General features: G+C 39.2%; 1 protein-coding gene across 2 annotated transcripts; it reads left to right on the top strand.

The window, feature by feature from the left end:
* Nucleotides 1-1,659: 1,659 nt before the first annotated feature.
* Nucleotides 1,660-13,322, top strand: GPR84 (G protein-coupled receptor 84). Of its 2 annotated transcripts, none has more exons than XM_075199236.1 (2): nucleotides 1,660-1,758; nucleotides 11,705-13,322. In XM_075199236.1, exon 2 carries the CDS (start codon nucleotides 11,739-11,741, stop codon nucleotides 12,852-12,854), a length of 1,116 nt encoding a protein of 371 aa, XP_075055337.1. In that variant the 5' UTR covers nucleotides 1,660-1,758; nucleotides 11,705-11,738; the 3' UTR covers nucleotides 12,855-13,322. The 2 variants fall into 2 exon arrangements, with proteins under 2 accessions (XP_075055337.1, XP_075055336.1); XM_075199235.1 differs by lacking the exon at nucleotides 1,660-1,758 and adding an exon at nucleotides 9,360-9,458.
* The last annotated feature ends 2,489 nt before the right edge of the window (nucleotides 13,323-15,811 follow it).

The following is a 15,811-nucleotide window of genomic DNA, read 5'->3' as shown; positions in this document are numbered from 1 at the left end:
TCACTGGTGTATAGTGCAGTTCTGGGCATGCGCAGAGTGATTCTTTTACCCAAAATACAGCATGTAGCTGCATTTACGTTCCATCTATTTGGGAATTCCGTTAATTCCAAAACGGATTCCTATACAGCCTCTCCCAGAGCAGTGTAAATTGCTACAGGTTTCATAATATAAACTGGAAAACCTGTTTATGTATTAAAAGGCACAAAGCCAGGTAGCACTCCCCACAACCCATGACTTTGGCACCTATTTCAAAAACAAAATTTACAACATTCAACAAGATACCTCCTTATGTCAATTCCCATGTACCCCAGCCATCTTCTCCTACACTCCCCAAACAACTTCAGTTCATACTTGCTTGTAGTAGAGGATGAAGTCTCTGCAAACATCTCATCAACTCACCCTACAACATTATAACCTCCCAACTTCTCCACTCCTTCACCCCCACTGCATGCTCACCTCTAACTCGCTTGCTTTTCTCTCTCCATTGTCAAATTTTCGTTACACTTTAAACACTCACCAATCCTAAAAGAACCATCTCTTGATCCCAGTCTCTCACTCCAGCTAAACCTGAAACTCTCTGTGGTGCTTTTGACACCGTTGAGCACTCTTCACTCCTTTGGTTTCTATGACACACTTTTTGTTCATTTTGTACCTATACAACTACTCCTTCATAGCACTGGAATATGTTCCTCTCCACTCCTGGTATCTGATGCAACAACCAAAAATCTCTGATTTTGGCTCACTGCTTTTTTTCACTGTATACATCTTCTCAAGGTGAGCATGCGCAGTGAATGGCTTCTCTGTGAATGCGCAGTGAATGGCTTCTCTGTGAATGCGCAGTGAATGGCTTCTCCGTGAATGCGCAGTGAATGGCTTCTCCGTGAATGCGCAGTGAATGGCTTCTCCGTGAATGCGCAGTTAATGGCTTCTCCGTGAATGCGCAGTGAATGGCTTCTCCGTGAATGCGCAGTGAATGGCTTCCCCTGCGCTTCGTAGTAAAGTGCAGAGGGGCACTGTCCAATCTTTAGTTTTTGATCACCTAAAACATTGATGGGGTGTCCACACTCATCTAAATTACCTGCTAATTAGTGCAAAAACAATCAAATTGGCAAATACAATCAGCATGTTTGTATATCCATAGGCTATAGCTACACGTACAGCGCCCCGATGTTGGATATGATGGCATTGCAATATCACTTTAGAAAAGTTTTTCTTTCCACAAAAGTGTAAAAATTATGAAGATTGGAGAGACCATCCAAAAATTTGCAATAGCTTAAAAAACAAAACAAACACTGCATTTATAAAAAAAAATCACAAATGTTAACAGTTTGTAAATTTCCTATTAGGAACTGACCCCCCTCCCTCCCATTTGCCCTCCACCCTGAGATTGCCTGTGTCAGAAAGCTATGAACCATATAAAATTGTCTTATGCAAGTACATTATTTACTTACCAAATTACGCTTCTTGGGTTTTCAACGCTGTGAATGAGTCAGATAAGAGTGTTCAACACACCCTGTACTATGAAGTTATCCTAAGCATCACTTCCTGAAAATGAATGGGTTAATATTGTTGCAACACAATCTGTCTCCAATCCAGGTCATATACCTGCCCATCCTACACTCTGGTATTGGAAGTATTTCCTCTTGCTGTACTGAGGGAGGGTAGAAAGCTTTTCATCTGCTCAGAAGAGGAGGAATAGGACACAGAGCAGCTGGATCCGAAATCAATAGGCTGAAGTTCTGTGACCAGGGTTGTAAGGTGAGCAATAAGCGGCTAGGGACATACACTTGCTAGTGTCACACATACACAATAACAGGTAGAAAAACAATTGTCAAGATTGTCTTACTTGAGGCTACATCTGTAATGTTGTATTTAACTTCTAAACACAAGAAAAAAACATACACTTGTTTTAAGTCACAAGTAATCAAGACATGGGGGTAAATGTATCAAGCTGAGAGTTTTCCGGCGGGTTTGAAAAGTGGAGATGTTGCCTATAGCAACCAATCAGATTCTAGCTATCATTTTGTAGAATGCACTAAATAAATGATATCTAGAATCTGATTGGCTTTTCAAACCCGCCGGAAAACTCTCAGCTTGATACATTTACCCCATGGGCTATAATTTGGGCTACAGTTATCTAAATGTAAAACCATCATGAACTAGCTTGTGTGGTGGAAATGTTGTTAAATTTATATTTTTATATATATATATATATATATATATATATATATATATATATATATTTATATATCATTAGCAGATAATAATACTACTCAATTAGAGCATAGGGGATATCCTTTTATGGATTCCAGGGGCAAGCTGAAGTATTTCTCAGGTGAAGTCTACATTTACCTTTAACCAAAATATTATTGTTATATATTTTTGCACATACCAAGGGTTAATTTGTGCTGGAACGCACACAGGAACACAGTTCATTTTGCCCCATAGTCTTTAATGATTAGAGATCATGCTTCATGTCCTCCCGGCATTGGCGTTTCACTTCTTTTATCTACAAATGAAGCACTGCTGTATACACAGTGTAGACATATACCCTGGTTTGGAATACAGTCTTCACATAACCCTGATCTGCATACAGGATCCAGTGCAAGTGTTCTTATTTTAAATCTAATTTCTGGTATACTCTGGAATTTCCCAGCCTTGCTGTTGCCTATGGATTTCAACACATGTTGAATTTGTTACTTAGTCAGTAAATGATCTTTGGTTCATACCATGTGTCTGTAGAATACATTATGTAAATGAAAGGGTATCTTTTTGCCTGCTTCATAGCAATGAATCCATGTACTCTTCTCTGATTGATATATTTTGGGACTAGGGGACAAATGGGTGAAGTTATAATTGTACAGCGAGTTTGTCATATAATGAAATGAGTGATGTAATTAGAGTTTACTTTATGTCTCACCTACTCTGTTTTTCTTATAATGTCAGCCTGAGTTACACTAGTTAGCCATACACTTTGAAATACTGTGAATCAGAAGTAAAATAGGTTTCCTGGCTTATCCCTCTTTTGATTAGTATTTTTTAAACGGTTTGCTCATGATGTATTAATTATGAGGTTCCTCGTTTGTTTTCACCAGCCTTGGACTGATAATATGACAAGTCTGGCATATGGAAGAAAAAGAGATTGTCACACCAGTTTATATTGAGAGACCGTTACTCAAAATAACCAGTATCCTCTGTATTGAATTTACTTATTTAATATAATTGTTATATATAAATGTTAAATATCCATTATATAGCTATCTGATTTTTGAAGTGCTACTAAAAATCTGAAATAGATACAAACATTTTAAAAACAGAATTTGCTGAATGTAGTGCACTATCAATCTCAATCTGACATGTGCCCGAAGGGCTGGTGCAGGGGATGGCTGGCAAATTTTAGCTCACGGGGCAACACTCATCATCATCATCATCATCAACATTTATTTATATAGCGCCAGCAAATTCCGTAGCGCTTTACAATTGGGAACAAACATTAATGAAACAATACTGGGTAATACAGACAGACAGAGAGGTAAGAGAATCCTGCTTGCAAGTTTACACTCGACTCAGTAGCCTATTAGGAACATTTTAAAGGAAAAAAACACAGGTGACCCAGTGAACCAACCCAAGGTAGCCCACAATGGGACCGACCTGTACGTGGTGTACTTGAGTGTATTAAATTTTGCCTCTCAAACTTTTGTTAAAGGCAGCCGCTCTGCCCTAGGCTACTATAACTGTACCCAGTCAGTAGAGACACCAGTAGATACGCAATTGTTAACTACACAGTGACTGATGGAACCCACTGTGACATCGTTAGACCACACAAAACTCTTTGGTCTCGTACAACTATGAAAATATGTTAAACTGTATTATGAAATGCTATGTATAAAATGCCGGTTTTAAAATGGCAATGTCTGGACCCGCCTCCTGCATAATGTAGTCCAGGTGGCGGGTCAGGACATTGCCACTTTAAAACCGTCATTTTCACTCTGCCCATTAGAAGTAACGTAATTTCCTCCTGGAGAGATTTGTAACAAAAAAAATATTTATAAAAATTATTATTGCAGTACCGTGTTAGCCAGAAAAATCTATGTGATGTTAAATACTTTCGTGTCAAAAAAGACAAAAGTATTATAGGAGTGATACCTTTATTGGCTAACCAAAATAAAGTATTATTATATTTGCTAGCTTTCAGAGCACAGAGGCCCCTTTATCAGGCAACTTTACAAATGAATAACTAAGAAACAGGCAAAACATTTAAGAGATGTTACATCAAGAAATTTGTACAGGGGGGGGGGGGGGATATATCATTAAGATAAGCTAAAGTAATACAACTGAGGCTTTCGTTATGGATGGAAGCGTAAAGTCCTATGAGTTCAGAGATCTGGAGTCACTTTGCTGTGGGGTGTGAATAATTTTTGGGGTTAGCCAATAAAGGTATCGCTCCTATAATACTTTTGTCTTTTTTGAGAGATTTGTGAAAGTCGCATTTTACACAAGCGTGGAGGAAATAGTGGCTGTCTGTTAGATGGTAAGTTTAGACTTTGTGCTTGTTGCTCTTATAGTCTTCGGTATTTTAACAATGCTGTAAGGTGTGTCGTGATTTTGACAGCCAAGAAAATGTCTACCACCCGTTTGTACGGATTTCCCCTAAAGCTAAATGTTAAAATGTCCAGCTTGTTCCTATATGTCTTCCCTTGTTTCCCAACTCGTTACCAGCTTTGACCACAACACCAAATATAAACATACAGACAGGGTCAGTGCACTGGTCACATTCAGAAATTCAGAAATACCATCAGGGACCAGTGAAAGTTGTGAAAGTTCCCTTTACAGGACACCTCAAAAACCACTTCCTTGGCAAGTGAGTAAGATATTTCCTTTACATGTAATGGAGTGTAATAGTTATCTGTGTTTGGTTGTGTCTGGCATAATCAATTGCCAGTGGTATTACAAAAATTAGGGCATTATGTAATTTCAATCTAACTTTAATGGATGTCACTAACTTTCCTCAGGCTAAAAACACAATTTGTGCTGATAACAGAACAGAGTTGGGAAACACACGAGAGACTCAGGTTCCTCTTTATTTCTGCTATGTCTGGTTTATTGGAAGCAGATCTGTGTTGCTTATATTTGTCCAGTGACTTCAGCAAATGTTTGTATAACGATATCATAAAATAATTAATATTGGAACCATATGGCCAATAATCAAAGCAACAGTTATTAGTTTACTGAAGGTGATATAGCTTTGTTTGAAGGTTGGCATTAAATAAGGATTAGACTTTAGTGACGATGTTGTTGGATCTGTGAAGACAAAATATCTGACAAAATCTCTTGGCTTCAATTGAACAGTCCAAACAATATCTGAGATAAGGATCTGTGTTATACAATGTTTTGGGGTAGAGGGAGGTTTATTATGTCTGAGGTTTAAACTCCTGTACCTGCTAACATTGGAGATCATTATATTATTGGTGGTTGTCTTATCATGTTATTAAAACATCCCTAGTAAACAGATGGATTTAAAAGATCTGGATATATTAATTATCCTTTTCCGCTGATACCACATTTTGCACACTGGTTCTGTAAATATGTGGAAGCCATGTATGTGATGGGGCATTAACTACTAATAATATTAAGGGGCAACTGTTTTGTCTGTACTTTGTTGCAAAAGAGATAACTGTGAAAGGACCATAAAAGCAAAGTGGGAGTAAATTGGGGGGGATAACAATTGTTAGGGGCTGGCAGTCAAATTTTAGCACGGGAGGGGGGGGGGGGGTTCAGCAGCCTATTAGGAACATATTAATGAAACAAAAATGCAGGTAGCCCACTGACCCAGCCCAAGGTAGCCCACTATGGGACCGGCACAGGGGGAGATGCCCTGCTGCCCCTGACAATACCTGCAGCAGTGCAGGGGGCCAGAAGAGAGTCGGGCCCCTAAGACTGCAGCGTATGGACACTTTGTACCCCCATGTGTGTTAGTCTAGGTTGCTCCGCACTTTAATGCTGTTTATAGCTACACTTAGAAGATAGGGTAAGTGCTAAATTCCAGACGTTCGAGCACTGTGGCTTGATGACGTGGTTTGTGGGGATAACTGGATAGGGCAATCATGTCAAGGTCTCTCCAATTCTATAAGGTTTACCAGGAGGGTAGGACACTAGGTTGTATGTCTTCCTGCTTTTACTAAATACATACAATACTTTCTCTTGCTTCCTTCACTTTAAAAAATATCAAAGCATTTATGAATGACCGTTAAACAACTGAAATTAAATATTACAAAAATAATGATAAACACATATTGCTTTAGAGCCGTATTATGAGTTCAGGTGTACAGTAAAGTATATTCTTGGATAAATGACCACTATTATTCTTATATGAAGTCATAAATATTGAACACCTGATCCTAAAGTGGTTACTGCTCATATAATGTAAACAGATATTTCCCTGAATTTGAGCTCTTATCTTCACACCTAGCTGTCTTACAACCATTTACAGAAATTCAATTCAATCACATTCTCTGTAGTGATTGTACATTGGAACTGTAGCACTTTATTCATTTATGAAACATATAGTAAAATATATTATCTTATATTACATATATAATAACATACAAAATGAGTCACTTCTATGTAATTGGACCTGTGACTTTTACACTCCCTTGATGTCTAATTTATTTATTTTTGCAGTAATGCAGATATAAGTTTAGTTTTGGTGACATTTTGCATAAAGGGCTCACTGTGTATGTGCCCATAAACCTCACATAACCCTTAATATTCTAAACATTTGCATGCAAATAATGACACGGAGACTTGAATAAGTTATTAAAAAATTGCCAGAACTTTATTAGAATTTTCTAAATTAACTAAACTTATGGTGGCGGAGAAAGGGCACTGCGAAACAGCTCTCAAGCTGGTAACACTATATCACAAGTGGACTGGCGCAAACCGCCGTACGTCCACACACAGGGGAACAAATCCCATCAAAAAATTGGCGCTGAGTTGGCGTCAGAGTGACTGCCCCTTTAAAACTCACTCTGCCCTCCCTCACCGAGCCGGACAGGGATCCTCCTCACCGAAGGACCAAAAAGGAGTTACTGGTGCCTCCTAGGGAACAGTGACCTATGCCCAACTACCTGTGCGCCCACAAATCAGCCGCTGAACGCAGTGCCTTCCTACCGCAACATTAGTCCAAAATGTACCTCAAGGAGTGGGTGGGTGGGATCTCGTGTTGTGGAATGGACATTCCAGGAAGTGCAGTCAACTATATACATCAAGGTTCCTCCCCCTGGATCAACCATTGGTCGGACCCCACCCAAATTTAAATCCTTCAGGTTAGTGCTTGGTTTATTACAAACCCTGTCGCCCTTTAAGTGCGTTCGTCCCATGAGGCCTCACTTGTCCTTGTGAGTTCTACTTGCCTTTTAATCTGCAAGGTTACATGGGAAGCTATAATCTTCCTTTTATTTTGGCATATATGTTTGAAGCTCTAATCATGTTTTAAATCAAAGATTACACTACAACCTCTGAATGTATTTTACATTGTGCAATTGATTAAAACATGTTTAGTCTTTCTATATTACTATACGTGGGTATGCGCTGCGCAATGCTTGTGGTGCATGCTTTTCATATATGCAGAGGACCTGAAACATTTTACAGTTTATAATCTTGCCTTTGACACTTATTTTCTAGTAACATGAACCAAAGCAATCCATTTGTGTTTGGGCTCTCACACACGGGCGTTGTTATATAACACTAGTTGTCATAGACAAAACCTTGTACTTTATCCTCCGTTAAACAACATTAGGAGTGTGTTCATTATATGTGTCTTAAAGTCTCTCTGCAACACCGTGCACTATGTACTTAATGCACATTTTCATATTTTTGATATTACTGATTGTTAAAGCTTCTGAACACTGAAGACGTTGAAATTGATGCTTGTCAGACATTAGGTTCAATCACTAACTGTATTTGTGGACTATCAGCGTCAAAGCATTTTTTAGAAAGTAGTTGAGGTTAATGAAATTGAAAAATAAGTAGGAAAAGCAGGATCACAATATTATTACCTCGGGAATTGTCTCAGGTCACCATGTTTTGATATTTAATAAATATAATTAAATATTCTTGTTATATGAATGAGATCTATTTACTAATACAGTGTAGTATTACACTGCAAATCGCAGCAATATTACATTGTAATTTATCATGCCTGGGGGACTCTGGGAGCCCTGGCAAAAACACCTCTTCTCCACAAAAAAGTTTTCGGTATTCATCGGCAGCCTAACTCTGCCGGCAATAGGGAGGGAGAGGGATATAGCGAAGCCGGAGAGGCTTTAACTGGATCCCATTATAAAAGACAAATCTTTTCGTAGCTTTATAAAGTGAGTAGTGCTGCTCACCACATTGAGGTCCGTTAATTGGGTTAAGGCTGGAGAAATATATGACTTCTCCGCTGTTAACCCATCTTAGATAGCAAAAAGCAGTGTGAGAGCCTTTTGCCGCCATTAACACCAGCATTTTGTCTCTTCACCACTTAATAAATAGACCCCTGAGTTTGACAGTGACAGGATCAGTGTCCTCCACCAGAACAACCTTGGAATGTTTGAGTGATGTCAGAATAATTGTATAAAACAAAGTTCATACATTCAAGCTGTTTAGAGCTCTTATTTCTTATATATTAGGCTTGGGTAATTAACTATACTTTGGCAGCTGGAATGTAACTCCCATCATGTGCTGCCATTTAATAGTAAGATATGTTAGCACTTCTGCCTTACAGCACTGGGGTCATGAGTCCAATTCCCGACCATGGCCTTATCTGTGAGGAGTTTGTATGTTCTCCCCGTGTTTGTGTGGATTTCCTCCGGGTGCTCCGGTTTCCTCCCACACTCCAAAAACATACTGGTAAGTTTGGCTGCTAACAAATTGACCCTAGTCTGTGTGTGTGTGTGTGTGTGTGTATGTTAGGGAATTTAGACTGTAAGCTCCAATGGGGCAGGGACTGATGTGAGTGAGGTCTCTGTACAGCGCTTCGGAATTAGTGGCTCTATATAAATAAATGGTGATGATGAAGATGATAGTTTAACAACAGCTGAATATACTGCTCCAGAGTCTATAGTTTGTATAACTCTGAGTATATTGTACATAAGGGAGTAAAATGATGATGTTTCCATGAGTCTATTTTTCTATTCTTAGTTTATTAGCAGAGGTAAAATGTACCAATTCTATTTGTGTATATGATGCAAGAAGAAAAAGGATAATACTGAGTAGTTCAAAAGTGCAAGTGTTAGGTGCAGGATCAGCAACTACGAAGTAAAAAAAAAAAGTACAAGTTAAAACGAGAACTAACTTACTAGAGAAGTTATGGGAAATTATTGAGCAAGGTGGGGCTTTTCAGGAAATACGCTTTATATAAACAACCAGTTCCATATGAACACAGGACATCAGCTTCTGATTCTGCAATTGGTGAGGTGAGTCTGGAAAACATTACAACCTATTGCCACTAATAATTGTGTCAAACAGGGTATTGTTATTAACATTTAAAATCTGTCTATAACTCTGTCTGTCTATTGTGTCCAAGTATGTACTCGGGTGAAAGTCTACTAATTGATGATTAAAAACACCTGACACATCAAATAATTCAGCCCAGGTGAGTGCAGTAGTAGGTTAAGTGGATTTGGAGGAGCAGAACACTTTAAACTGGGTGGATTGGGTCATGATGGAAGAGAGTCCATTTTTGGGCATTTTTGGCCAAAAAAAATGTTCTGCTACCAAACTTCCACTTGTTTTTATAATGCAGTTACTGGTGCAGAATAAATTATTCAATATGAAGTGTGTATTATTATTTTTTTAAATTTCAATTAACTAATTCAGCTCAGGGAATTGTGATGGTAAATAAACTAAGTGGGAATTTTGAAAGCAGAGAATCATGTACCAAATGGAAAATGTTGTAGAGTCTGCAGAAAAACACTCCTGCATGTAGTTTATTTTTTCACAAAAGGGTTAATGATGGAGACGTACTAGAGAAAAGCTCTTCAGTTATGTAATGAACGTACAGAATGATTTTCTTCTATGAACAGTTTTTAGTGTTGTGGAAAATATTTTGCAATTCTTGTCACAGTCTTGCTGTGAATTAAAGAATGTGAAAACTATTAAACGTATAATTTTCATATTTAAAGTGATTTGCAATTGTCAAAACACAAAACTTTGCTCTCTGCTTCAAGCCCGCATGGCATAGAAATGATTTGATGTGTCTGCAGACGTGTTTCCATATCTCTCTTGTCTCTTCAACATACTGTGATGTGTTATATGTGATAGCACATTCTAGTGTATCAGGGATGCAGGAAGGCATCAATGTTTTGTGAATCACTAGAAAGATTAGTAAAACAATGCTCAGCACAGGATTAGTACACATATGAGATTCTGTATGTATATAAGCTATATAGCAGCACTTTCAGCTCCATTCGTCAAAGTGTTATAATAAAAGGTACAATATCATGACCAGGTGTGTTGCTATGCAGTAAGGGGTTATGGAAGTGAGGAGTTGGTTGGGGGGCAACATAAAGTAAAATGTCACCCACTACATAATATCTAATACATGGGGGAGGGACAACTGTGAAATGGTATACAGGTAACGCATGGTAAGTTGGTCCCTGGGGGAGATGGGCATGTGGGGGCGTGGCTTGCTGAATCACTTCATTTGGCCCTGCCCCTAAATTGACCTCACACATTTTTATATGACGCATGAATCACGCCCTAAGCCGCGCTCGCTGCCACTTAACTAATGAAGTGACAAGGACCTGGGGGGCTTCCCTGCTCTCTCGGTAGTCCGGGGAGGACTCCCAGAAATTTGTGAGTCTCCCGGACATTCCAGGAGAGTAGACAACTCTGAGGTAACTGTGCAAAATAAGGTGCTCTTACCTACAGCTCAGTTACTTCTAATATGTGCCTAAGCATCTAGGGATGCTTATTTTCATTCCAGGAGCTATTATTTAATTTTAGTTAATTTTAGACATGTAATAACTGCAAACAACTATGACTAATGTTTTATGCCTTCGTCATCCTAGCAGGGGAAGTACAGTACAGGCTTGAACTGGTCATACAAGATACCAGGCAATCTACCTGTATCACATCCATTGGCATGCTATAGGAATAGTTAGACCGATGTGTCTTAAAACTATTGTATCACAATATTACACATGATTATATATTTGTAGCAATGTTATATTAATATTAAATATTCTGGGTTTTTTTTACAAAATAAAAAAACATAGCAAACCTTTTTCGCCAAGTTATAGTCATGTAATCAGTCTTTTATTAAGCTCTCAACTCACACACTGTCTTGGGTGGTGGGGCAGTAACATAGGTGTGCACTAGGTGGCGCCTCAGTCTGTGACGGCCGTGTGTATGTTTCTATGGTGCAACAAAATGTAATGAATTGAATGAATTTTAGTTTTCTTGCTGTAAATGTGATATGTGAAATGATGGTGTATTTTAGAGCATATACCACCAGCTAACAAAATAACAAAAGTGGTGACACTGGGGAGAGGGGTGCCATTTCAGAAGGTTTGGGCACCTCCATGAGTACTAAAAAAAAAAAAAATATATCAATGAGTAGCTAAACATGGGTAATGCATAATATTCCAAATTGTGTACATATGACGAAACTGTGCAGCCATTTAAATGCAATCTTGTTTTCTTTCTTCTCCCTATTCAGACACAACTGTTGTTGCAAGAAGACTTCTGCCACCATGAATGACTCAGATTCTAACTTCTCCTGCTACCACCCATCTGTTGTTGATTATCGTTATTTTGCTGTGACATGGGGCATCATTGTGTCCATAGTGGGGACAGTTGGCAATGTGTTGACAGTAATTGCCTATGCTCTGGATAAAAAGCTGCAAACTCGCTTTAATCTACTTATCATCAATCTAACCCTGGCAGACATATTGTATTGTACATTCCTTCAGCCCTTCTCAGTAGACTCATACCTGCACCTTTACTGGAGAAGTGGGGGCACCTTTTGTCGGGTCTTCGGAATGCTGTTGTTCGTGTCCAATTCCGTATCCATTCTGAATCTGTGCCTCATAGCTGTCAGCCGTTACATTCTTATTTTTAACAACAAACTCTTTGACCGCATCTTCAGCAGGCTGGGTGCAACAATCATTCTTCTGAGCACCTGGGTGATAGGGTTTGCTAGCTTTGCCCCACTTTGGCCAGTCTATGTATTGGTTCCTAAAGTTTGTACCTGCAGCTTCCATCGTATAAAAGGGAGACCTTACACCACCATTTTAATGGGATTTTACTTTGTTGTGGGCCTTAGCTGCGTTGGCGTATTCTATTTCCTGATTCACCGTAAAGTAAAATCTGCCTCCAAGGCTCTGGACCAGTACAAACTTGCCAACCCAAAGACCAGGAAGTCAGATGTTTCTGGTGTTAGCTCAGGAGTGACTGGGAAATTTAATGAGCTGGAAGACAGTGGGGTGGATACAGGAGCCTCCAGTGAGATCATCTCAGAACAGCTTCCTTCATCCAAAGTTACAGCCACCTCCTATTCTAATGATTATGCCAAGTCTGCTCCAGTCACAGTTCCCCAGCCAAAAGACTCTGGTTCCGATTTTAAAAAGGTCACTCGCATGTGCTTTGTGGTCTTCTTATTTTTCGTTGTCAGCTACATTCCCTTTTTACTGCTCAATATTTTTGATGCTAAAAACAATGCACCACAAGTTCTTCACATGATTGCTGCAAATCTTACCTGGCTAAACAGCTGCATCAATCCCATTCTGTACGCAGCCATGAACCGACAGTTCCGCGACGCTTACAGACGAGTTCTTTTCCTAATTGTTAACAAATTCAGAAGAGCATAAAGTCTACGAGAACTGTTGTATGATTGGACAGGTCAACGCTTCGTGTTGAGCAGCAGACTCGACTCTACTGAGAGCAACTTCTCAATATACAACACATTGAAACTTTTGCCATTTCCTTGAAAAGCCTCTAGTAGAAGCAGTGGTGGAACTACCATTGGTGCAGCAGGTGGGGTGTATCGGGGCCCATGGAGATAAAGGGGCCAACTGCATGGCAGATGAAAAGGGTCAGAACTAGTGCTGTGGACCCCGGCTCCCTCCTCCCCGCTTCCCTGCACCGGGGCCCACAGCTCGCTAGTTCCACCTGTGAGTAGAAGCATTTGCATCTGGACTGAGGTTTCTCTGGACACATGATAAACGTTATTTATTGTTTCTATTGCAAGCACTTGAACATACTAATGTATATAAAATGAATTATAAAGCTGTTATATGTATATAGCGTAATAAATATTTATACTCTTATGACTATAATTGTGGCAGAATCTTCTTGTCAAAAAGTATCATTCTCAAAAAGATTGGAGATATTTCCAAACTAATGATACGTAACCCTTTCATTCAGGCTGAATGTGAAGGGAAGTGTTTAATGGCAATATGAGATGCCACAACACATAGACCAAAACCAACACATGTGCAAAAGTACACGTGTAAATAAATGATTGCATAAGGAGAAAAAAATACACACTTATATACAGGATTTGGTATTCATAACAGGCTAGTTTAAAGCACAACCCTATTAACAGTAATTTTTCTTTTCTTCTTTACAAAGCAAGTTAAGTACTTTTTTTAAGCATGCATCTGATAGCTAAGAAAAATGACTATACTCCTACACATCATTATCTATTTTGCAAAAGCTTTTGTTTGGCAAACAAAATTGGTTGTCAGACACAGTCAGTCTGCTACACAAAGGCTCACAGCTCTCAGCATGTCATGTGATGACAGAAGGAGTAGAGGGAGAATGTCTCAGTGCAGACAGATCTAAGAGGGCTGTCCCAAAGCCTATCTGCTCACAACATCATGGGCCATGTGACTGTGGTTGTCATGGTAGTCCAGAATCATAAATCCTTAATAGCAGGCTGAAGAGAAAATACAGCATACCAAGTGATTTATGTAGAAAAAAACACAGCTGATTTTTATGGGATTGCTGCTTTACATTCAGTAGGTGACTGAACAGCTGCAGACCACTAAAGTTCTAATTGCACTTTAAATTGGTAATGAATACAGAGGCTGGCCAGCAGAGATCTTTATTGATTGTAAGTAGTGGGACATTTTAATATTAACTTTTATTTATATAGTGCCCAGGTATTATCTTTACAGAGAATATTTAATCATTCACATCAATCGCTGCCCTATATTACACAAACACAATAGGGTTCATTTTGGCAGACCCCAGTTAACCTACCAGTATGCTCTATAAACCTGAGCACCCGGACGAAACCCGCACAAACACAGGGAGAAAATACAAAAACTAGACCAGGGCCTGGACAAACTGGCTCTTCAGATGTTGTGAAACTACAAGTCCCAGCCTATCCAGCCAGCTATTGACTGGCTATGATCTGACAAAGCATGCTGGGGCTTGGGCACCTGGAAAGCCCCCAGTTGCCCAGGCCTGCACTAGGCAATAGTGAGATTAGAACCCGCTGACCCATTTGTGTGGTATGTCGTAACAATCAGTAGAGTCTCAACTCTGCTCTACCCGATTTTGCTCAAGGGCCCAGTCCATCCACTGCTCTGCCACTGATTGTGAGTATAAAGAACAAAGAAGTTTGATAAATGAGGTTATGAGCCACATATTGCATAGTGCTCCAGCTATATTGTGATGGTAAAAAAAAAAGTGTATAGTGGGGCTTTATAATGTGAAACCCCTCTGGTACTGTTGTTGTGTGGCCACTTACTTGGGAGCCATGTTGTGATATGGTACCCGCTCGCTGTTGCCCTCCTGCTCTGGCTGTGGTGTGGGTGTGGCATCCGCGACCAGAGGCTTCCCTGAATACTCAGATTTTTAAACATGAACATGGAGTGGACACTAATGGTGTGCAATACAATATGAAATAAACATTGGGCTGGCTGTCCGTTTATGTAGCACACAAATACTTGATAGCTTTATTTGTACACTGAAATGTAAAGTTTCTCTAGGACATACCCTACCTCTACTGTAAATCTGTCCCCACATTTTAAATTTACCTCTCTGTCCAATGCAACATGGCTTTGATAGGTGAAAAATTACTCCTTTGTTATGCATTGCTCTCCTTAGTTACTCAGGCCCATTGAGTTGGGAGATATTTTGAGGGAAGAGCTGTAAGTTGGTGAACTTTTGTGTAATATTATTATTATTATTATTATTATTATTATTATTTATGTATTTATTTATTTATTCACAGATTCTGTAGTGCCAGGCAGTTGTACAAATACAGACAGGGCATAACTACTACTGTAGGAAAGTCACAAATATGCATAAGCAGCACAGAAGAGTGTGAGTAAGACTGTGGGGACTCACAAAGAACGCAGCAAACAATATGGCAGAACAGTAGACCGACATGAGACAATAAGTAGAGGCCCCTGGCTTTCATGACAATTCTGAAAATGGAAAGTGATGAAAGAAGATAAATTCTAGTCTAATACATTGAATGGAAGGCGTGAATACACTATGGGTAGTTTTATCATTCTAAACATTCTAACATTCTAAATCATTCTAACATTCTAAAAATGAAAAAGTGATTCTAGATATCATATCTAGAACATTCTAGAAATGATAGCTAGAATCTTATTGGTTACTACTATCCCTTTTTAGCAGGTTTGCCCCTAGTGTATTCATGTATTCCATTCCATTTGGTATGAAATTCGAGAAACAGAGCCAAGAGTTCTAGAAGATACGTGAAGTATGCCAAAGGCTGCCAATGTATTTAAAGCATTTCATCCATATACAGGGAGAGTAAGCAACCCGCTTCCCTCAAAAAAAACAA

This window comes from Mixophyes fleayi, chromosome 2 (assembly GCF_038048845.1).
Source record: "Mixophyes fleayi isolate aMixFle1 chromosome 2, aMixFle1.hap1, whole genome shotgun sequence".
NCBI lineage: Eukaryota > Metazoa > Chordata > Amphibia > Anura > Limnodynastidae > Mixophyes > Mixophyes fleayi.
This window is presented reverse-complemented; position numbering and strand designations above follow the sequence as displayed.

Excerpts from the sequence above, each read along its gene's own strand:
- GPR84 (XM_075199235.1), top strand. The coding sequence starts at position 9,418 with ATGAACACAGGACATCAGCTTCTGATTCTGCAATTGGTGAG. Across the intron at positions 9,459-11,704 it reads CTGATTCTGCAATTGGTGAG|ACACAACTGTTGTTGCAAGA; the intron begins GTGAGTCTGGAA and ends CTCCCTATTCAG.